This window comes from Sitodiplosis mosellana, unplaced genomic scaffold (assembly GCF_009176505.1).
Source record: "Sitodiplosis mosellana isolate CC-2019 unplaced genomic scaffold, AAFC_SMos_1.0 Smas_scaffold_4, whole genome shotgun sequence".
NCBI classification, from domain to species: Eukaryota; Metazoa; Arthropoda; class Insecta; order Diptera; family Cecidomyiidae; genus Sitodiplosis; species Sitodiplosis mosellana.
In genome coordinates, this window is record NW_022595247.1 from 1,007,816 (window position 1) to 1,030,144 (window position 22,329).

A 22,329-nucleotide genomic window follows, 5' to 3' on the forward strand; every position below is an offset into this window, starting at 1 on the left:
AGATATTTTCAGTGCGTATATTATTTTTGAAGATGGTATCATACATACTCAATACAAACGCATAACATTAGGCTGCATAAAATCAGTAAAAATATAAAATAGATGGAATACACAGAATGTCTAATGGATAATAATCCATTGATAGTAAAAATAATCAGAATCAATACTCCAATATCGCGCGCCTTTCTGCTTGTACTCTTTTCTTTCTCTCTCTCTAACTCTCTCTTGGCTCAACACTTGGAGTAGAACAGCAGAAGGCATATAACGTTTGAGCCCCATGTAAAATACATTGTTTAAATAAACATTAGCCACAACGTACAAGTTAATAGTGTGTAACAGAAGTGGTGCATTTAAAGTTTAAATCTATTGGGAATTTATCTCGTAGCATAGTATAAATTTTCGTGCGGGATTTCAGGCGATGGTTATTTTCAGTTCAAACAGCAAAAAAAGGGAGGAAAAACAACGGAACACCTTTGTGGTCGTTGAAAATTATGCGGAATTTAAAGTGCTGAGATTGTTCATTTGCTTAGTTTTGAATTACTTCCAAGCTAAAGCGGAAGATCCCAATCCGGTGAATCGATTTGATTCAATGCATTGAGATTTGACCACACCGAATAGTGATTTGCAGCCTAATACGAACGTAACTTTTGTCCAATTTATCATTCGGTTCTGCTTAGGAATTTTCCCTTCAAATATGACATCTAACAAGCCTAGTTCAGTAAATGAAACAAGAAGAATAAACAAATCATGCACTTGAGTATTTAATGTAAAAGATAAGCACTTTTTGTTTGGAATTTTTCATTAGATTTTTGTTCATTTTCTCGTCTGATTGAAGGGACCACAATGATTAAGTTCACAATATGCTCATCGTTTTCGATCGGGATCACATTCAGCACCCACAATGGCAGCCCAACCTTTCTGGAATTGAAGAATATCCAATTTCGAATAGTCTCACCGTAATTTGAAAGTTTGAATCATTTCAAATTGGCAAAGACACTTGTTTCTAACCAATTCTAACCCAATCTTAATCATATTTTGTCCGTAGAGTATGTTCTATTCGATTTTCCCTTCACCTTCCTTAGAAAATTCGATGAGCATTCGTGATTGAACTTAGCAATAAGGTACCAATATATCAGCTGAAATTGGGATCATAGCTTTATAAACATATTCTTGAATATAGAGAAGTAAACAGAAAAACTACAAACTGATTTGAAAGAGAAAATGAAGTGAAGCAAAACAAATACTTGTCGCCACTTTTATTGAAAGCACTAACGAAGTGAGATTGGTGAACAACGATAGATGTATGATAGACAAACAAAAATTTAGATAAATCCAAATAACATTTCGATTCGTGTAGAAAAAATGCATATAATAAGTACAATCTAATGAGAGAAATAAAAAAGAGAAATATTTACACAAATAAAATAAAAACAAAACAAAACAAAACAAACAAATAATATATGAATTAACTTTTAAGATTTAGCAAAACAACTGACAAATTATTATCGAATTAAGTCTACCACAAATATATGATTCATAAAATTACAAGATAAACAAACAAACACTGTGTTTTAGTTATTCGAAAGAAATATGCAGCTGGAGCAGCCAATGTTGGGACAACATATTTTCGAAGGTAATTTATTTCTTCAAGAAATATTCGAACGTCAGATCATCTAAAGGATTTTAATGGAATTGATTCAAAAAGTCAAAATCTTTGTCTTTCAAATAAAACAGTTTCAAATATTTCATCATTTGCAGAGAATACTATGGGATATTTTTATACAGATGGGTTAGAAATACCGCATAAAAATATCCCATTTTTTGTTTATTCACGGTTATTTGTCAACAAGTTTGCCTATATCAACGCATTGTATCTGCATATTTCTTATGGACATATACTATGTACAGTGATTTGTTGTATATCGTTAATTCCAAGTGAACTTTGCATCCGCAACCCACCTCTTTGGGCTGAAATCTAAAAACTGCAGTAAATCTTTAGATTGGGATCCAATTTAACTGTTTTATCTAACTGAATGACATTTCTGTGCTGATTTATAGTGATGTGAACTTGTATGATTGCCGGTTATTGGATTATATATCAATTCAAAAGTTTTTCTATCCTCTTTCCAATGAATATATGAACTTTGGTGATTTTGAACACTTAAGCAGATAAATTGACGTGTGAAAGTTTCAAACGGTAAAATGTTCGTTAAATTAGTGTACGCAAGTTTTACTAGGTTCGAAAGTCAATCTATCTGTCCACATCTTGAAAACTAACAAAGTGTATATATCAAAAGAAAGAGGATGGAAAAACCTTTAATTTGATCTATAATTCATGCTTGAAAAATTATTTTTTAGAGACTTTAGATAGATAAGAATGAATTGATAGCTGCGATCGCTAAATCGTTGGTTGACAACTATGGTAAGAAACTTCTTACTCAAAGTCAGATAGATTTACGATCAATTTACGATTCATGTTGAATTTCGATGGTACTTCCGATGGACGAACCAGGAGGCTGCAACATTGACTTCTTACCATACTAATTTGACGTTTGTCAGTGGTGAACGATTTTGCAGTGCCATCTGCACATATTTTACTATTCAAAGTGAACTAGCTGTTATCAGTAATGATGAGTCATTGATGTTCAATTTTGGGTCATAAACGGCTCTTTTGCAATTTTCAATGTACCGTTTATGACCCAAAATTGAGCATCGATGACTCATCGATACTGATGACAGCTAGTTCACTTTGAATAGTCAAATATGTGCAGATGGCGCTTTTCGTATTTGAGGTGATACGTTGCAGCTGCCCGGGACGATCCAACTTATGCTTTACGATTTTAATTGTCGGACAAATGATCACTGAAATGGAATCATGGAATTGTGTTTCTTGTTACTATAGTCAAAATTCAATGGATTTTCGTTCCAATCCGACCAGGCATTGTGGATCATTGTTTCACTCTTGATTTTAAAAAATCACAATCCTGCACGAATTGCGTACAATTTTTACCAAAATGTGCTCTATTTATTACTGAAAGTGCTACTAATACTGTGTGAAAATGCAGTTGGGCAAAAACACAGACCATTAACCTTCCATTACATTCGCACGATTTTTCAAAATATTCATGCTTATATCTCTTCTGTAAACCCAGAAACCACTTGAAGTATTATGCTGAGGCAAATCTAGACCACAAAAGGAACATTTCATACCAACAAACCTTTCCCATATCTCTCACACCTATAGAGATATAGCCGTTTTTTTGTTGGACTGGACGGTTACAATTTTGGCGATATGTTTGGAGTTTATCTTACATATATCTAAAATCCAGTTCCTCCAGCAGAGCATCCTTGTACTCCAAGGTTCTGTTCGCTGTCTGAAGGATCAAAGAAACGAACGAAACCATATTTACCCCATAAAAATCAATTCGGGTCGCTCTACGATCCAAAATATATGGACTGGAAGGTTACAGAAAAAAGACCTCGTTACACAAAATTCCTCGGGCTAAATAAACCAAATATCAAATTCAAATTAGATTCAAATCAGTCGATAACAAATAGAAATACGAGAATTTATCATGATTTTTGGTTTCGAATCGATTTGTAATAGAAATTTGTCATAAACGATTCCGATTTCTCTGATCAAAAAAAGGACTGGAAGGTTACACATAAAAGACTGGATCGTTACAAAGTACATCGACGGTTGAAATAAATGCAATAATATACTCGAAATTGATTCAAATTTGTAGAAAAAGAATAGAAGTGTTATCATTCTTTGTGGTGTTCAGTTCTGGATTGGTTTACAAAGAAAAAACCTGTCATCAAATGATCTCGATTTTTTCAATGTAACAAAGACTGGCTCGTTACACATGTCTGAAGGCTCGTATAAGTGTTTTAGTCTAATAAAGTAACTAATATTTTTTATTTACATTCCAATTTGCGGCACCTTTCAGAGCCTTCAAATGCACATGAATAAGATGTATTCATTGCAAAAATTGGCCAAAATAGCACGATTACATCGTAATCTAATAAATAAAATTGAACACACTCAATATTATAGCGACATCTATTATTAAAATAGCTTGTAGTAAACGCATTCATAGCATTTCACTGTAGTTTCGATGTTACCTATTAAATTCCCCTGTGGTATGTAGTTAACAAGTGTCAAACATGAATGTGTCAGTACTACAAGGGAATTTAATAGGAAACATCGCGACTACAGGGAAATGCTATAAATGCATTTACTACAAGCTATTTTAATAATAGATGTCGCTATAATATTGAGTGTGAATAATAGCAATGATAACGAAAATTATATATTTAAATTGACTTTTTGTTAGGTTGTGTATTTTCGCTCATTTTGACACAAAACGAGGCACAAGCACAACTACGTTGAAATGGGCCACTATAAACGCCTACATTCATATGAAAATGGTATTGGCCGATACTTTAGGATCACTTTTAAAGAAAAAAGACCACAGTACCGCGATATTTGAATAAAAAAAAATTTCTAACCATTCCCGATTTTCGTGTTTTTGCTCAGTTATACAAAGTTGAAACCAAAATTCTTTCATTTGATAATATACACAGTATTGATTCTAGCAATGTTGAGATTTGACACTTAATTTGGTTTTAGTACCATTTGCTCTAGAAAAAGTTCAAAAGTTCTATAATAAATACATGAAGCTTTGATTTGTGATTTAGTACATTTTGAACTTTTTCTAGTACAAATGGTACTTAAATGGATTTTAGTGCCAAATTTCATATTGCGGTTCTAAAAGTTAGAACAATCGTGTTTACTGTGTAGGTAATTTTTTTATATTTCAAATCATTTTACAAAATTGAAAATGTCCCAATGACTGGAATACATTTTAGTTGATGGAATATCGAAAGTCATTGAAGAGAAAATCAATCTAATATTCTGACGGTAATTATCATAAAATATTGATTGAGAATTGGAATTTCTTTGGTGTATTATAATACACCAAAGAAATGTATACATGTTCAATCGTAGTTTTTATCAATGTTGACAAACAAAATAGTGTACAATGTGTCGTAGTCACGTCGAAGGTCTACTAGATTCACTTGTATTGCTACTGTTGTGGCTTTGCTACTTAACACAGTTTGAATTTTGCTTCAATTATCCATTTTGAACAAGTTATGCCTCACCATTTTCCACAATTCCTTAAGCTTGGTGAAATTAAAGTCAAAGTCTTCCTTTTTGGAGTTGATTTTCTGGAGATCGATATTAATTTCTGCTGTGGCTTCCATGCTCAAATTCTGATTGAGGTATAGGACAATCTGCGTTTCAGTTCGGTATCCGGATAAAACGCAGAAAATAAAAACGCAGAAACGCCAAAACGCAGAAAAAAAAACGCAGAAAGACAAAACGCAGAAAAAAAAACACAGAAAAAAAAAACGCAGAAAAAAACGCAGAAAAAAACGCAGAAAGACAAAGCGCAGAAAAAAAAACACAGAAAAAAAAACGCAGAAAAGACAAAACACAGAAAAATGAAAAATTTGATTTTTGACTAAAATATTGGGTAAATGAGGGTTCTTTTGGGTTATTTTTCCAAAATAATGGCATTTTATCTTGGCCAAAACCTCGAATAGTGTATTTTTCTGGTACCTCACATACATTACATTTACACTAGCATTTAGAACAACAACAAAGAGAGAGAAAGAAAATAAAAGGACAAAAACCATTATTCATAATATATCTGTATCTTGTGCTCATTTTCATTCAAGTTCAAGCCCGGGCACATCGATTTATCCCGAAAATTCACGCACTCTTCTGTCAGTATGCATAGGAGAATTGTCATGGACGAAACAATGTTCTCAGTACTGCCGAATTAAGCTTTAATAGAAGGCAATGCCATTTCAACGAGAATTCCTAAATGCGCTTCGTCCTGTCCATAATAACCAGCCGTCGAACGACCACCTAATTTATAGTCACTACTTAAAACGTATCACGCACAAGGCATGTAACGGCAGTGGTTTATTCGTGGTTGTTTATGTTTCTTTTTTCGAACAGTATTCACATAATAAATGTCCAGTCATATTGATTGACACACTGGAAATATATTGAATATGAAGAAAATGATACTAACTGAAGTTTCTGCCAGCCGAGCAATTGCTTGGAAATTATCGCTCTCACGCTACAATGAAATTTTTTTCCCTTTTGGACATTTGTGAGTTTTTTTTTTTGCTTTATCAATTCATGAAGAACAATCCATAACAAAGTGCAAATGAGATCCAAATTCGAAACGAATAGAATGTTAGAATGATGAAACTAAATGCTTATATGCTTTTTTTTTTTATTTATGCCTCAAAATCGCCGGCAATGCAAATGAAACTGCATAAGAATGAAAGCGACGGCATCAAATGCTGTTGTTTCGAACATAAAAAATACAGTCAGCAACACACACAAAGTAATGCCGTATTTCGCGAAAACCATTCACACTGCAACTGTATTTGCCAAAATTCATTCATATCACACACTGAAATAGTTTTTTGCGATGCGCAGCATGAACTCCTTTTATTTATATGAAGTTTTTGTCCTTTTATTTTCTTTCTCTCTCTTTGTTGTTGTTCTAAATGCTAGTGTAAATGTAATGTATGTGAGGTACCAGAAAAATACACTATTTGAGGTTTTGGCCAAGATAAAATGCCATTATTTTGGAAAAATAACCCAAAAGAACCCTCATTTACCCAATATTTTAGTCAAAAATCAAATTTTTCATTTTTCTGTGTTTTGTCTTTTCTGTGTTTTTTTTTCTGTGTTTTGTCTTTTCTGCGTTTTTTTTCTGCGTTTTTTTTTCTGCGTTTTGTCTTTCTGCGTTTTTTTTTCTGTGTTTTTTTTCTGCGTTTTGTCTTTCTGCGTTTTTTTTTCTGCGTTTTTTTTCTGCGTTTTGTCTTTCTGCGTTTTTTTTCTGCGTTTTTTTTTCTGCGTTTTGGCGTTTCTGCGTTTTTATTTTCTGCGTTTTATACGAGAATCTTTCAGTTCATAGCCTCCGTCATATGAGCTCATTTATTTTATTATACATGTTTGCTTTTAACTTTTCGTATGGATATGGAGTTCCAAACCCACTGATTGTCCATAATAGAAAGTAAGTTGAATAATAAATTAGATGGACAGTGCTCATATGAAACACTGAACCGATTTCATGGCAATCACACCAAATTTGCCATTTTTTTTGCAAAATTAGTATGAACAGCAAATATGTAGCACCAGATTACAAACACACTCTTTCGTGAGAACCTTTGTTGATCTTTAACAAATATCACGATTATTTTAGTTGATGTAGTGAATTGTTTTGATTTTTTTTTCAAATAAAAATCCAAATTCCTGCCGATCATCCTTCGTGATGTGACTTCTTCCCCGCAATCGAACGGAGAATATGAGATTTGGCAACGGTGAGTATGTGGCTTTAAGACAAATAAAAATCTAGTACTGCACTCGATAAGTGACAGTGACAGCTGACTCGCACAAGCGCAACGACAACTCAAACATCTCAATACTTCGAAAGAAAATTGAACTGTCAAGCGAATGAATTTCACTGTGACCAAATGACGATATGACGTGTTCAATACGATTATGTTTTGGTATTCGATTCGAGTATCAGAATCGCTTTAATTTTGGTCAATCTATGTTTTTTGTTCGGCGAACGCATTTAGTTTTGTATAAGTTGTAAAAATAGGTGACAACAAACACTCGAAAACGATATTGAATCGGCAAATAGCAGCAGATTGTTGAATTAGCCCGGTTGGCGTGAGGACGATTGATTATTTCTGTTTTGCATTTTGGGCATTGAGCGAGAGTGAAAGACACAGACACACAATTAGTGGCTAAGGCTAAAAAGAGGAAAGAAATCGTCATCAAAACACATAAAAACGAAATGGATTTTTTCAAAAGTGGATTAAAAAGTGTTTTAGGCTCACCAGAGCCCGGTACCCAGCCAAGTGGCGCTGAAACAGTAAATACCCTCTAAATTTCTCTCTCTATATGTTAAGCGAAAGCAAACAGAAAAATAAATAATAATATTTTGTGTTGCATAGTCATTATGAATGGTCTTTAGTGTCAATCCACCATATTTTTGCCATTTTATCATTATTTTCTCATTCGTTCATTCATTTGTGGCGCTCATTTTCATCGTACGCATTGAAATCAACGTGAATATTTCAATTGATGTTCAATTATTATAAAGAGAAAATAAAATGCAAGCTCATCTGTAAAAAATAGCACATAGCTAACAGTGAAACTTAAGTACGGTGTGTTGCAAGAGAAAAGAGAGGAGAAGAAAAAAAACGCACAACACCAAGCGTATGTACTGGAATACAGTTGTGATTGGAAGGGGAGAATACAAAAGCCGAGTCAAAGAAGAAATAACAAAAATCAGTCAGTCACTCACTGGATGGCAACATAGCACAGAACTCTACCGTGGACCGTGTATGAAGAAAATGTGAACAGAAGAGATAGCAAATACTAAAGATGTCAGACGACGTGTGATTTCTCTCTCTCTCTCTACACTTCTTTCATTTATACGTGGAATTTTTGTCAACGGAACCACAACCACAACTACAACAAGTTTTCTCAAAGTATAATTTGTTTTTTGTTTCGTTCATTCTTTCATTTTCATCGGCGGTGCGTTTCCGATTCAGTGTTCGATCGAAACATGAATAGTGTGGATGTGGTGTCGGACTTTGAAGCAAGTTCTGAACTCTCAAAAAATCATCAGCGTTTACGCAACGAAACGAGAGAACGTTTAAAAAGTCTATTGGCTAAAACACCTGCATTACGTGATTTAAGTTATGATGTAACGCCCGAAGAAATTGCAGCCGAAATTGCAATCGTGAATGGTGAATCGATAAAAGTGTATGTGACACGTGAGCCATACCAGCAGCTTAAGGTCATTGTGCCAAAAAATAGCCGTGTACGCGATTTAAAAGCGGCCATTCGACGCACATTCACAGCCCTTCGAAATCGGCAACAACAACAACAACAACGCACAACGGAAACTGCCGAAACGAATGGTGCAAAGCAATCGGAGCGAAGAAATTCCAATGAAACCATTCCAAACATCTCATGGAAATACATCTGGCGAACATATTATCTGCAACATGACACCGCTGTGCTTGCAGATGATGAGATACCACTACGTGACTGTGGTGTACGCAACAAAACCGTATTGAATTTTGTGAAAAAAATCAAAATCGATCGCCGAACCCAACGAAATCAACTAAAAAATAAACAAAAATAAAACGAAAAATCGGAATAAATTCAACGAGACTCACGCAAACATAACCGAGAAAAGAAAAACCGGTCGAATGTGCAAGTCAAGTGTCAAAATATTCGAAAAACGATAAAATACACACTTAATATTCTAGAAGCAGACAACTGACAGTTCTATTCAAAACTACATGAACAACAACAAAAATAGCAACGAACATGAATTGCATGCAAAAAAAAACTGAAATGAGTGAGATAGAATGAATGCTATTTTAATGAATCGTGCTTAGAAACGTTATTAAATATACTCGATTGCCTTGAACTGATAGACAGTTGTCTAAGCCCAGGCTCACCAATTGAACGTGTATATATTTGATTAAGATTATTGGAGAATATGAGAATAAGACGGAGACCAATTAGTTGAGTTAATAAATCGTGAGCAGTGTGATATATGCGTTTTGCAGCAGTCGTGGCACAAATGCCTACAAAGCATCCGGAAAAAAAGGAAAAAAAATATTCCATTAAAAAGATATTATTTTTATAAAAATCCATTCAAGAAAAAAAAAAGTAGTAAAAAACTCGAAAAATTCCACGTTATTTGGAATGTTAATTAAATCGAATTTCAACCATCTAATTAATCATCAAACGAACGATATCAAAGCCAACGTCAAATCAATCAAATTTTCAGAAAGTGCTGTGAGTGTGTGTATGTGAGCTACTGAATTCGAGAAATTCGCAATGAAAATGTTGGCGTACGATGAATTGAAAATAGTGACAGCTTTGTTGAATTCCACATTTCGTGTGCCGAATTCATTATGCATAATTTTAATTGTGTTGATTGTGGGGCCGCTGCTGTCGCCGCCGCCGTCATCGTCGTTGTTGTTGTATGCATCGATAGTCGAAAATGTGAACAATCATAACATCCGTGTGAATAGTCACGGGTTTGAATTGACCCAAACGAATAATCTATTGCGTCAGGAGCAAGTGCAGAAAGTGTGTGCCAATTTGCAATTTAATGGGATTGTCAAAGACATAGCAGAAATACCAGACGATCAACTCGATCACATGATAATTGATGACAAACATAAATTTCTCTATTGCTATGTGCCGAAAGTGGCATGCACCAACTGGAAACGAGTTCTAATGATGATGACAGACCAATGGAAAAATGGCAACGACCCACTGAAAATCCCGGCAGCCTTGGCCCACTCAGCCGGGATGTTTCGCAAATTCAATGGCTTAACACCCGACGAACGTGAAACCGTTTTAACACAATACACGCGTTTCATCATCGTTCGCCATCCATTCGAGCGTTTGTTGTCAGCCTATCGCAATAAATTGGAAGGAAATATGCCAAGTGCTCGATACTTTCAAGAACGTATTGGCAGGCAAATAATTAAATCATTTCGACTAAATGCAGAAACCGATTCGTTGAATCGAGGCCATGACGTTACATTCAATGAATTCATTATGTATTTGTTAACACCTGAACTGAGTATGAACAATCAAGCGAATCAATCGTTCAATTCGTTTAACGAGCATTGGGAGCCTATAAATAAATTATGCCATCCTTGTGCGATAAAATATAATGTGATTGGAAAGTACGAGACACTCATCGATGATTCGGCACTTGCACTTCATTTGGCCGGCGTTAACATCACCTTTCCGACGAGTCAACGTACATCGGGCACTGGCGAATTGTTGCGTGAATACTTCAATCGAATTCCGGTCAGCGTCACCAAAAGTCTGTACAAATTGTATGCCGTTGACTTTAAAATGTTCGGTTATAGCTTGGAAGATGTGCTCGGTTATGAGCTCGAATAAAATGACAGTGCATGAATTTTTGAAGCGGACACAAATGAACGTTCGCTTTTTTATGTACTGAGCAAATGAGAATGAAAAGGTATATTCTAGAGAATAGAAAAACGACATTTATAATCGGTCGGGACGACAACGAAACTATAGACCATTTGACAAAATAACACGTTTTTCGTTGTTGTTGCTTTTTCTGTACATTTTGACATTGTCTTCTTGTTTACATGTTTCATTTGAATTTGAAAACTTCTTTGAAATCTAATTAACACGTTCCGTTATATTAACACCATACGCTTCAAAAGCGATAAATTCCATTTTATTTCTTCTCCTTCAAAATTTTTACCATTCATTCAAAACCAATCACAGTTCCTTCTCTCTATTCATATCTTTTTTATTCTTATTCTCTTCTCCGTTTTGAATAGGTCGAACGATTGGTAGACCGTGTATCGACGTCAACGTTGCTCGAAGATCGGCGTGATGCGTGCCGTGCTTTGAAATCGTTGTCGCGCAAATACCGTGTCGAGGTCGGTGCCCAAGGAATGTCAGCTCTGGTGCAAATCCTTGAAATGGATCGCAGCGACTGTGAAATCGTTGGCTATGCCTTGGATACATTATGCAATATCACATCACAAGAGCAATTCGAAGAGGAAATGGACAATCCCACCGTATCGACGAACATAGGCGAACAATTTACCGAAATGTTTATCAAATCCACCGAGAATGTGACGACAGTATTAAGTTTTCTGGAAGAAATCGACTTCAAAGTGAGATGGCCGTCGATAAAACTACTCACATCACTGTTAGCCAATCGTCATAAGGATATCCAAGAAATCATATTGGTCAGCCCAATGGCCGTCTCCAAATTAATGGTAAGATATTAGCAAAGACAATTCACAAACATTCGTCTTTTTCAACAACATTTTTGTCTAATTTGATTCATTGATTTGTGTTCTTAGGATTTACTGGTAGATAGTCGTGAAGTAATTCGAAATGATGCCCTGCTATTGCTGATTGAATTGATCAAAGGCAATGCGAATATACAGAAAATTGTGGCATTTGAAAATGCGTTTGATCGATTGTTCGATGTGATACGAGACGAAGGTTTTTCCGATGGTGGGATTGTCGTTGAAGATTGCCTCATTTTAATGATCAATTTGCTGAAGAATAATTCGAGTAATCAACAGTTTTTCAAAGAGGGTTCATACATTCAACGTTTGGCTCCGATGTTAGTGCTTCCACCGGAATTGGACGAATCGGGTTGGACACCACAGAAAGTATCAAACATGCATTGCATGTTACAGATTGTACGTGCTTTAGTTAGCCCAATTAATTCACAGATTATCGTAACATCGTGTCAGAAAACCATGCGAAATTGTGGTTTATTAGAAACATTGTGCAAAATTCTGATGGGCAGCGGTGTGCCATCGGACATTTTGACCGAAACAATTAACACAGTGGCCGAAGTCATTCGCGGTGACAATGAAAATCAGGAATATTTTAATTCGATTTTGGCACCAAGTAATCCACCACAACCAGCCATCGTCGTTCTTCTTATGTCAATGGTGAACGATAAACAACCGTTGAGCCTACGTACTGCCGTACTCTATTGCTTCCAGAATTTCCTCTATCACAATGAAATCGGCCAAATTAAATTAGTGCAAACACTTTTGCCGTCAACAGCAAGCGTATCCACATTGACAGCCGGTCAGCTTCTATGCGGCGGTCTTTTCAGTTCGGATGCATTGTCGAATTGGTTCTCATTGGTTTCACTCACGCATGCACTCATCGGCAACAATACGCAGAAACAACAATTACTCCGAGTTCTATTGGCAACATCACCTGGTAGCGAACCCATTTCATTACTCCAACAATGCACAACACTGCTACAGATGGGCAACTATAAGCTTCAATCGAAACTCGGCATTCTAATGTTGCTGTGCACATGGTTGCACGACTGTCCAGCCGCTGTCAAAGCATTTCTCACCACACCAAACACAACCGCATATCTCATTTCACAAATCAGTGCCAATGAACATGACGACAACGAGTATTTGGTGCAGAGTCTGTGCGCCTTTCTCATGGGCATCAGCATTCAATTCAACGACAATTCCGTGCAAAACAATCGACGAGAAGATTTATGCCAATTGGTACAGAAGCGAATCGGACTGGAAACATTCACGAAGAAATTGGGCGAGGTGACCAAACATGAGGCATACAGTCGGGCCGCTAAAGTACCACAGATTCGAACCAAATCCGCCAGCGATCTACTTTTAGACTATGAATTTTGCAAATTAATTAAGAATATTGAAGGTAAATTGCCATTCATGGCCACTTTAATACGTTGATATTCGGTAAAAAGACTAAAATTTGCTCATTTTTATTCTTAGGAATCATCGTGAAAAACTTTACCGACTTTGAAAATGTGTCCAGCTCGCCCGAGCATCAAAATGCATCCGGTGTCATCAGTCAATACAAAGACATCATTCGTGATCAAGATTATAAATTACAGAATCTGCAAATTGCCGCCAAGAATTCGGAGGAGGAAATCAAGAGTCTGAAGAAACAAATGGCCGAAATGCAACAGACAAACGCGCAATTATTCGACCAAAACATTTTGGTATAGTATTTATACATTTATACAAAACATGTTGTTTTACATTCGTATATTTTGTAGCTGAAAGCACAATTGGCAGCAGCTACCAATGGTCATAGCACGGCCACACAAAATGGCCAATCGACAAATAATAACAATAATCTCGTCAGCTCGGCCACGGAGGCGGACTTTTATCGATCGGAAAATCGTCGCCTTGGAGACGAAGTCGACTCGTTAAATGCCAAATTGAATGATGCGCTCGAAATGACCGAACAGAGTTTGAGCTTAACGGAAATCGGAAAATTGAGAAAAGATCAAGAGGATTTATTGGAATTGCTTACCGATCAGGTTGGTATATTTCTTTTTATGTGGAGGATTGAAGATTTTTTTTTTTGTAACAATTAATTTTTGTGGAAAACCAAACAAAATCAGATTTGAATGAAAAACACGGGAATTTTCGTCTTGATACATATTGGTTCTTTGAACCGAATCCGATTTGGTATTAATTGTAACACCAAACCGCGGGCTGAACATGTTCTGTAAATACTACAGTATTTCTCTTTCAAGCGTAGCTTTGTTTCGGGCAATTTCAAGGTATATTTACGCTTCATTTGAAAAATACACAAAACCAGTCCGTCATTTCATTGGTTCAGCCTGTGGCAAAACGACTTTTCTCCCCTTCTTATCTTCAAAATCAATTAATAATTTCCATTGATGTGCGTTTTAAGAATTTCCCTTCATCTCTTTTCTATCTGCAGGAGAATAAAATCAAGAAATATCGACACCGGCTCATAAAATTGGGTCAAACCGTAACTGATGACGAAGAAGAAAGCGAAGAAGAAATTGACAATAAATAAATCGGTTCGTTGGATCGTTCAATGGAGATCATCATTATTCACTTCTATTTATATAGAAAAAATCATGTAAAATATAAATAAATTTATCGAAAATGTTTTCAAAAATAAATTGCCCCTATTACTGAATGGAAATGGTGTTGATTGTTTTGAAAATACGTTAGATTTAGCATTTGAAATGGTTGAATTGAGCGCCTTTTGTGTGGAAACAATCATGGATGACACAATTTGGTGTGAGTGTGTTAGTGAACGCACGCTGCTGTATCAATGTGTTGGTTTGCGGCGAATTTTGACATCTGTCAAATGGTCGAATGGCATGGCTTTGCGCAGAAACGTGTATTTGTTTGATTGTCACGATTCGTGAAAACACACAACCCAAACGGATCTGAGCTTATTAATATTTTTTTTTTTAAAAAGATATTAAAAATCAGGAAAGCCGAAAAATGGAAATTGAGACCGGTGAAGGACAGGTGCAAATTCATTTAGTCACCAAACAAGAGCAGTAAGTTGATAAAATGCGTGTTCATTTCTTCTAAATAACAAAACCATGTGGGGTTATGTTCAAAAACATATCCACAATTTAGTAGGTATTAGCGGATTCAAAGGTGTTTTTAACCATTCTTCTCTAGATATGCAGTGCCAGATATTCCATATTCGATTGGTGCTAACGTCACACAAGAGGAACTCAACACATTTGTGAATGCTTTGTTGCAAGAAAGTGGCGATGCCAAGCGTTCAAAACCCATCGATTTCGAATTCATCGTTTTGAATGAATTTTTGCGGTAAGTTTGATTTTCAACCAGAATGTTGACTTTTTTTTTAAATGTACAATTTTTCAAACGTTCGCAGATCACGCCTGAATTTTCACTTGAAAGAACGATCCATATCATTCGAAGATGTCATTGAAATTGAATATATCGAACGTTTCCCAGTGCCAGAGCCACAAAATTGTTTGCTTCACGACGACTGGGTGTCAGCGGTTGAAACTTATGGCAAATGGTGAGATTTCAGCAAAGAAAATGCACATTTAATGCATGAAAATTTGACTTTTTCGCAACATTTTTTTCAATTTGATTCATTGTTCTCAGGATTTTGACCGGATGTTATGACAATACAGTAAATGTTTGGCTTGTAAATGGTAAACATTTGCTAACCATACCGGGTCACTCGGCGCCAATAAAAGCAGTGACATGGATTTCGGTGAGTGATAAGGTGGGAGTGTTTGCATCAGCCTCACAGGATCAAACAGTTATGATTTGGGAATGGAATATTGAAACCAATGCCGTCGACTGTATCTACGTGTGCAAAGGTCATGAACGTGGTGTTGACTCAATTGCGACCAGTCCATCGGCTAAATTGTTAGCATCTGGCAGCTGGGATACAATGTTAAAAATTTGGTCATGCGAATTACACAACGAAGGCGATGAAGAAGTGGCTAGCAAAAGACTAAAGGGTGAACAAACACGCACACCAATCTCAACATTGTCGGGTCATCGTGAAGCAATTTCGGGCATTCAATGGATCACGGAAGATTCGGTTTTGACCGGTTCATGGGATCACACGCTGCGTGTGTGGGACTTGGCACAAGGCGGAATTAAGTCAGAAATCAATGGCAATAAACCCATTTTCGATGTGAGCCACTCTAAACTCAATGGGCTAGTTATCACTTGTTCGGCCGACAAAAGTGTTCGTTTGTACGATTTGAGAAGTAATTGTGAGTAAACTTGCCTTGTTTTACTCATTTTTCATCAACCAAAATTGAAAAGAAAATTCGGAAATTCCATTTTTATTCGTAGTGCGAATTATTTAATTTGTTTTTTTATTCAAAGAAAAATGTATTAACAAGAAGCATCTCCTTACTTTTCAGCTGGAACAATCGTGAAAAACACATACTCTGGCCACACACAGTGGGTGCAATCAGTGTTTTGGTCCACCACCGAAGAGCATTTGTTCATTTCTGGATCATACGATAATTGCGTAAAACTCTGGGATATGCGAAGTTCAAAGGCCCCATTATTCGATTTACTTGGGCATGAAGATAAAGTACACGATTGCGATTGGTCGAATCCAAAATACATGGTATCGGGTGGTGCGGATAATTCCGTGCGCATTTTTAAATCGAAGAAATCCATTTAAATATTTTGTATTAAAATAGACAGTTCGTTACAAAAACAAACTTTTTTTCTTAAATAAAAACCCCATGAAAATCCTCGCCATAATTTGTTTATTTGGTATTATTAAGATGAGTACTTTGGAATCGTCCAGTATTCCCTTATTTTTGAAGAAATCAACGTTAAAGTTTATCAATTGCTTGCTGATTAAATATGTTATTCAAATTATGATAACAAAATTCGTCAGAGAAACAGTGCAGAGGACAAAACTGCGTCTGAAGAAAAATTAAATTAAATTTGACGCGAAATCGCCGTGATCTAATGAGAACGGTATTTTTTTTTGGATGAAAACAAAGAAATATGCGTGACTATACAACCAAAAAAAGCCATATTCGATGTAAACCAAGTCATCGGCATAATAAACACAACGCCGTTTCATGCATGTACACATTGGTATTGCCTCAGCGATTCTGTCAATCGTTGTGTTGTGTTGTATGCGTACGATTGCCACAGTATTTTCTGTATACACTGTATGTCTGAAGGCGTTCAATTCGAATTCACACCGTGTTGAAATGTGTATGTGCGTCTGTGTATGCATCGCTCTTCGTGTGTGCATGTATATGTGTGTTTGTGTGACTGTCTCTTGTTCGTTTTGTGTGCTTGTTCGGAGTAGATTGCTTTGTAAACGATACACACGGTTTGCTGTTCATTTCAGAGAAGAAAATAGCGAAGCAAAGGTAGTGCGTGTGTGCACAAGAGACAGCTAGTAAGAAAGAAGAAAAAATTATTTTTTATAGATTTGTTCCATCCAAATTGTAAGAAAACCGTCATCGATTTATCGAATAATCCATTGGACAGAGCGGAAAACAATTGAGGTAAACATAAACGATTAACTTGACTATTGAATTAAGACCGAAAATTTTTCACAAATGCTCTAACAAAGCTAAAGGTTATAACCTGTATGTGTGCATATAGAATCGTCTCTCTGTGCTGTGTAAGTACACAAGAATATAAGCGACTTTTTTTTGTTCGGTAATTTTTTTCCGAATTCGCGACAATTATCTCAGATTACGGTTTTAATTCGATTGATTTAATGATTTTGAGCAGTGTGCATTTGTTGAGAAAAAAAAACAACGAAATCGTTTGAAATGCAAAGCCGACTAAGCAACGGATGATTAATATAATATCGGTTTTTGTTTCGGCAATGTCTCAAAATGGCCGTCTTCATGAGAGTGTTTTTTTGCGAACATTTTTTCTTTGTATTGCACCATATATCCGCAACAAATTTTGTGACTATATAGATCGGATGAACAGCTAAAAAATTCACGCATTTTAGAATTTTATACGACAAAAATTGAAAATTGTTCCAAGCATTTTTATTTGCAAGTTCGGTGTTGTTAATTTTGTATTCAGAGACGACAGCAGCATAGACAAAGGAATGATGAATTGACAGTGAAATATTTCGGAATTGCTTTGGAAATTGGAAATAATCACAACGTTTTGTGTATTTATAGAGGAATAAGTTTGAATTGCGTGAAAAGGAATGTGTTGATTTCTGGAGAATACATTCGAAAAGCCTGTTTCGTGCAAATGTGTAGCATAAATGAGAAAGAAAAATCCCGTTCACTTTGTTTTATTGATATAACAGTGAATGGCATCAGATTTTGTCTTTGATTAATAAATCGTTTTTTTCCTCGTTTTTTTGTTCTTTTCATGTTCGTTCGACATTTGTTTGGATTGACCAAATGGTAAAACAGTCTAATCTGGAAGAGTGAATTGTGTGTAGCAGCGGTGCGGAAAGATAAACAGGCCAGAGTAGAACGGTGTGTGTTTTCGCATTTATTTTTCGTTGGTGGGTGCAGTGAAGACGAGCGAGAGATGTCATCGAGCGCAGGTTCGAGCAGTGGAAGTGGTCGCGGCCGTGGCAATGGCAACGGCAACAATGGTAACAACAGCAGCAGCAATGGCAGTGCATCGGCGGTGAATTCGGGACCGCAAGAAACAAAGCCAGAAACAAAAGATCCAAAACCAAATCCAAAGATTTCCAAGGCATTGGGCACGTCTGCGAAGCGCATACAAAAGGAATTGGCCGAAATCACACTTGATCCACCACCAAACTGTTCAGCCGGTCCAAAAGGTGATAATTTGTACGAATGGGTCTCAACAATTCTGGGTCCACCAGGCTCCGTGTATGAAGGTGGTGTATTTTTCCTAGACATACACTTCTCACCGGAATACCCATTCAAACCACCAAAGGTATGGTGCCGCTAGTGTAACTAGTGGGCTGTTCTCATTGTAATGACAGTAACTTACATGTAAACTGCATTTTTTTTTTATTCAAAAAAATATTCTAAAAATCAATGAAATTACATCTCAACTTAGGTGATGAAAATATATTACAACTGAACGCAAACAAAAATTAGCGTTCGAACAACAAGGCATGATTTTAATTAAAATACATTCATTCAATAGGTCACCTTCCGGACGAGAATATATCACTGTAACATAAATAGTCAGGGCGTTATCTGTTTGGATATTTTGAAAGACAATTGGTCACCGGCACTGACCATTTCAAAAGTATTACTATCCATTTGCTCACTTTTGACCGACTGCAATCCTGGTAAGTTCAGATTCTTCACTAAAGAGTGTCCGATTAATAATCAGCGATTATCTCCAAAGTTATCATGTCCAAAAAAATTTTATCGTTTAATTTGTTCGACCAATTTAAATAACAAATTCCATCTTTACAATTTTTTACATGAACGGGTCGAGTTGACTCGTTCCAAATTCAATTTTTATCTATTGCCATCTTATGCTCTTCTTAATCGTATTCTTGTTGATAAACATCAAAATGATAATTACAACTTTTTTTGATTTTTTAAACCAAAACATCCATCTCTTAAACGAATTCCTGATTTCTTTTCCTCCGTTTTTCTATTCTCCTTCTAGCCGATCCACTTGTTGGAAGCATTGCCACACAATATTTGCAAAATAGGGAAGAACACGACCGAATCGCTAGATTATGGACTAAGCGGTATGCAACGTGATTTAGCTGCTTTTTGTGGTTGTAACCAAAATCGAGACAAGTGAAGAGAAAAAACATGAAAAGAAAAGCAAAATCTACAATAAATCTAATCAAGATATGTATTTAATTCGTAAGGCAAACTAAAAACTAAACACGTACATATATAACTATTACAAAGTAAGAACAAAAAAAAACAAACAACAACAACATAATAATTATGTATTCGATTTTCTACATATAACAAGCAACTACAATAGAAAAAATCATTTAGAGAGATGAAGAGAAATGAGCTACCATATCTTCAGATCAAATCAGAATGCCATTGCCCGTTTAAAGTTCGTTTTTTAGACCAAATATGTCATTTTTATTTGTATGTTGATTACATGTAAACCGAAAAATTATCCGAAATATACACACACTTTGATAAGAGAATTGTTCAAGGAATCGAATGGAAACAGCAGAAGAAGCATATGAAATTAGCATAAAAACGGAAACGAAAATTATTGATGATAAAATTCTAGTTTGTATACTATCCTGATTTACGATGAATTTAAACTTGAAAAGGAAATAACGAAAAAGAATTTATATTAGTTTCCATATAGGTTCCGCATGCATTTCATGCTGTGGATGAATTAGGAGAAAGCAAAATTTATGAAAAAAGAATAAAAGAAAAATGCAACAACAAAAACAACAACAACATACACACAGATACACAAAATGCGCGTGAATGTGAATATCAACAACCAACTTTTTTTAACTTATTGACACTCGTAGGCGAACATAAATTTATGAATGGAGAATGCAGGCTGGTTAAACAAAAGAATAATTAAGATGCGAAGGCTGAAACAAACACATTTGGCGAAGAAGAAATTGATTCAGAAAGAGAAAGAAAAAAAACTCCACACTATACATCATTTTAGTAACGTGATCACACAATGAAATTTTTTTAGGCGATAAGAATTGCGACAACATTTCCGAAGATCAAAATTATTTTTTTTTTATTCGATAGTTGACAAAAGAAAAGAAAAAACAAAGACTCTTACACAATTGCATTCGGTTGTTTTTCTAGCTTGAAAAATAAATGAACGAAAAAAAAATGATGTAACGTTCGATTCAACCTTATCTCGATTCGGAAATCAACAAGCAAAAATAATCTTGATTTTTTTTTTAAATATAAAGATGGAACCTCCTACAAGCACAGCTGCGATTTTTCCTGATTCTCATTTCAAATTGAAAAAAAAAAATGAATGTGACCAATTCTTCAATAGATTAGAGTTTCCAATATGAAATTCATCAAACACACATTTTTAAAACTGATACTATACACCTAACCGTTTATACGTTGTTATATGCTTCGCTTTTCAACCCGTTTGATAGTATAATTTATGTATAATCCTACGTTTATTTTCTATTTACCCCCTAAAAATACATCGAAAAACACTAAGTTCCTCTTTTTTTTATCAGATTGGAAACTAAAGATGATTTATTTCTTGCTCGTTCGAAGCAGGGACACTCAAATCTGATTTATCATTTCAATAGATAGATCAGTTTGATTCAATATGAATTTTTGATAATTGATTTATTATTTTAAATTGATTGTCATAGAATTTTAAATTCAATTTAACGAAATATGAAATAAAAAGAAATCCAATTTGTGCCAATGTTTTTTTTTTTCGTTCAAACGAAATAGTTTTCGCTATTTTTTTCTGCAAAATTACCATTTAATTTTTTTATGTTTTTATATCGATACGTCCTCAATGAATGAACTGATCCATAGCAAACGAAAAGAAACCACATGCATCATCTTTTTTATGGGTGATATCAATTGTATAATTGATATTTGATTGTATCTCGACTCATTCAACGTGCGACTCAATCAATAGATATGAAAATATAAATATCAATTTGTAATTTTGGTGGCGTTAACAAACAGTTCTGTTTATAATAAACTCTATTTAACGCTCAACAAGGAATATTGTGTATATTTTTGGATAAGTCAAATCATAGTTCTAACAGAAGAGAAAAAAATAATTAAAAAAGCAGATAAAAATCATTTCAAGTTCCATTTTTTTTGTTATTTTCTTTTTTTTGCTCATTTTGATTCAATGGAAATAATCCTATAATAGAACAGAAACAACAACAACAATAACAACATAGTGAGCGCTATTGTGAATCACAGTGAAAAAGTTACATTTTAAGTCAAAAAAACAACAAAAATCGAAAATATTCACATAAAAATAGTAAATAAATCGTATTATGTGTCAAAAGATAAAGAACGTCTTTTATTTTCGTCGGAATTCTTCCATTATTCGCTGATCGACACATCATATTTCCCTTTCTAGGCTTGTATTTCTAGATGAATTGCTGATTCGTACAATGTATCAAATTGCCCGACATGGCTTGGGGTAGATATTTAATTACTTCCAGTAATTTTGCACATACCTGTTTTACAACTTGTGAACTGCAGCTGGCTGCTGAACACGATGGGATAGAAATGGGTTTGCGATTAGCGCGTGCCTCATCGCGATATACATATTTGTTCAAAGCTACTTCGAGGCAATTATTATTTATTTGCCATTTGCGTACAACGAGACGATTAGCGAAAGCGATGCACAAATCACAAGCGCCGTTTGTGTGATTTACAATAATAACGGCAGTTGGACCGATGACAAAACCGATCGGAAGGTCAGATAATAAAATGCGAC

At 35.3% G+C, this 22,329-nt stretch overlaps 4 protein-coding genes across 6 annotated transcripts; all 4 read left to right on the forward strand.

Moving 5' to 3' along the window:
- Positions 1 to 7,500: 7,500 nt before the first annotated feature.
- LOC129566687 (general vesicular transport factor p115) lies at positions 7,501 to 14,623 on the forward strand. The gene is made up of 6 exons (XM_055442842.1): positions 7,501 to 7,973; positions 11,464 to 11,910; positions 11,998 to 13,351; positions 13,429 to 13,658; positions 13,716 to 13,982; positions 14,393 to 14,623. The coding sequence occupies exons 1-6, from the start codon at positions 7,896 to 7,898 to the stop codon at positions 14,489 to 14,491; spliced, it is 2,475 nt and encodes an 824-aa protein (XP_055298817.1). The 5' UTR covers positions 7,501 to 7,895; the 3' UTR covers positions 14,492 to 14,623.
- On the forward strand, positions 8,051 to 11,050 carry LOC129566691 (carbohydrate sulfotransferase 11). The gene is made up of 2 exons (XM_055442845.1): positions 8,051 to 9,239; positions 9,956 to 11,050. The coding sequence occupies exons 1-2, from the start codon at positions 8,673 to 8,675 to the stop codon at positions 11,048 to 11,050; spliced, it is 1,662 nt and encodes a 553-aa protein (XP_055298820.1). The 5' UTR covers positions 8,051 to 8,672.
- Positions 14,624 to 14,808: 185 nt separating the features above from the next.
- LOC129566688 (ribosome biogenesis protein WDR12 homolog) lies at positions 14,809 to 16,700 on the forward strand. Its single transcript, XM_055442843.1, has 5 exons — positions 14,809 to 14,990; positions 15,118 to 15,270; positions 15,338 to 15,487; positions 15,577 to 16,202; positions 16,356 to 16,700. Exons 1-5 carry the CDS (start codon positions 14,932 to 14,934, stop codon positions 16,622 to 16,624), a joined length of 1,257 nt encoding a protein of 418 aa, XP_055298818.1. The 5' UTR covers positions 14,809 to 14,931; the 3' UTR covers positions 16,625 to 16,700.
- Positions 16,701 to 17,249: 549 nt separating this feature from the next.
- On the forward strand, positions 17,250 to 21,897 carry LOC129566715 (ubiquitin-conjugating enzyme E2-24 kDa). 3 transcript variants are annotated; one of them, XM_055442908.1, is made up of 4 exons: positions 17,250 to 17,474; positions 18,357 to 18,855; positions 19,072 to 19,219; positions 19,549 to 21,897. In XM_055442908.1, exons 2-4 carry the CDS (start codon positions 18,478 to 18,480, stop codon positions 19,644 to 19,646), a joined length of 624 nt encoding a protein of 207 aa, XP_055298883.1. In that variant the 5' UTR covers positions 17,250 to 17,474; positions 18,357 to 18,477; the 3' UTR covers positions 19,647 to 21,897. The 3 variants fall into 3 exon arrangements, with proteins under 3 accessions (XP_055298883.1, XP_055298885.1, XP_055298886.1); XM_055442910.1 differs by having other exon boundaries at positions 17,273 to 17,593; XM_055442911.1 differs by lacking the exon at positions 17,250 to 17,474 and adding an exon at positions 17,668 to 18,185.
- Positions 21,898 to 22,329: the final 432 nt, after the last annotated feature.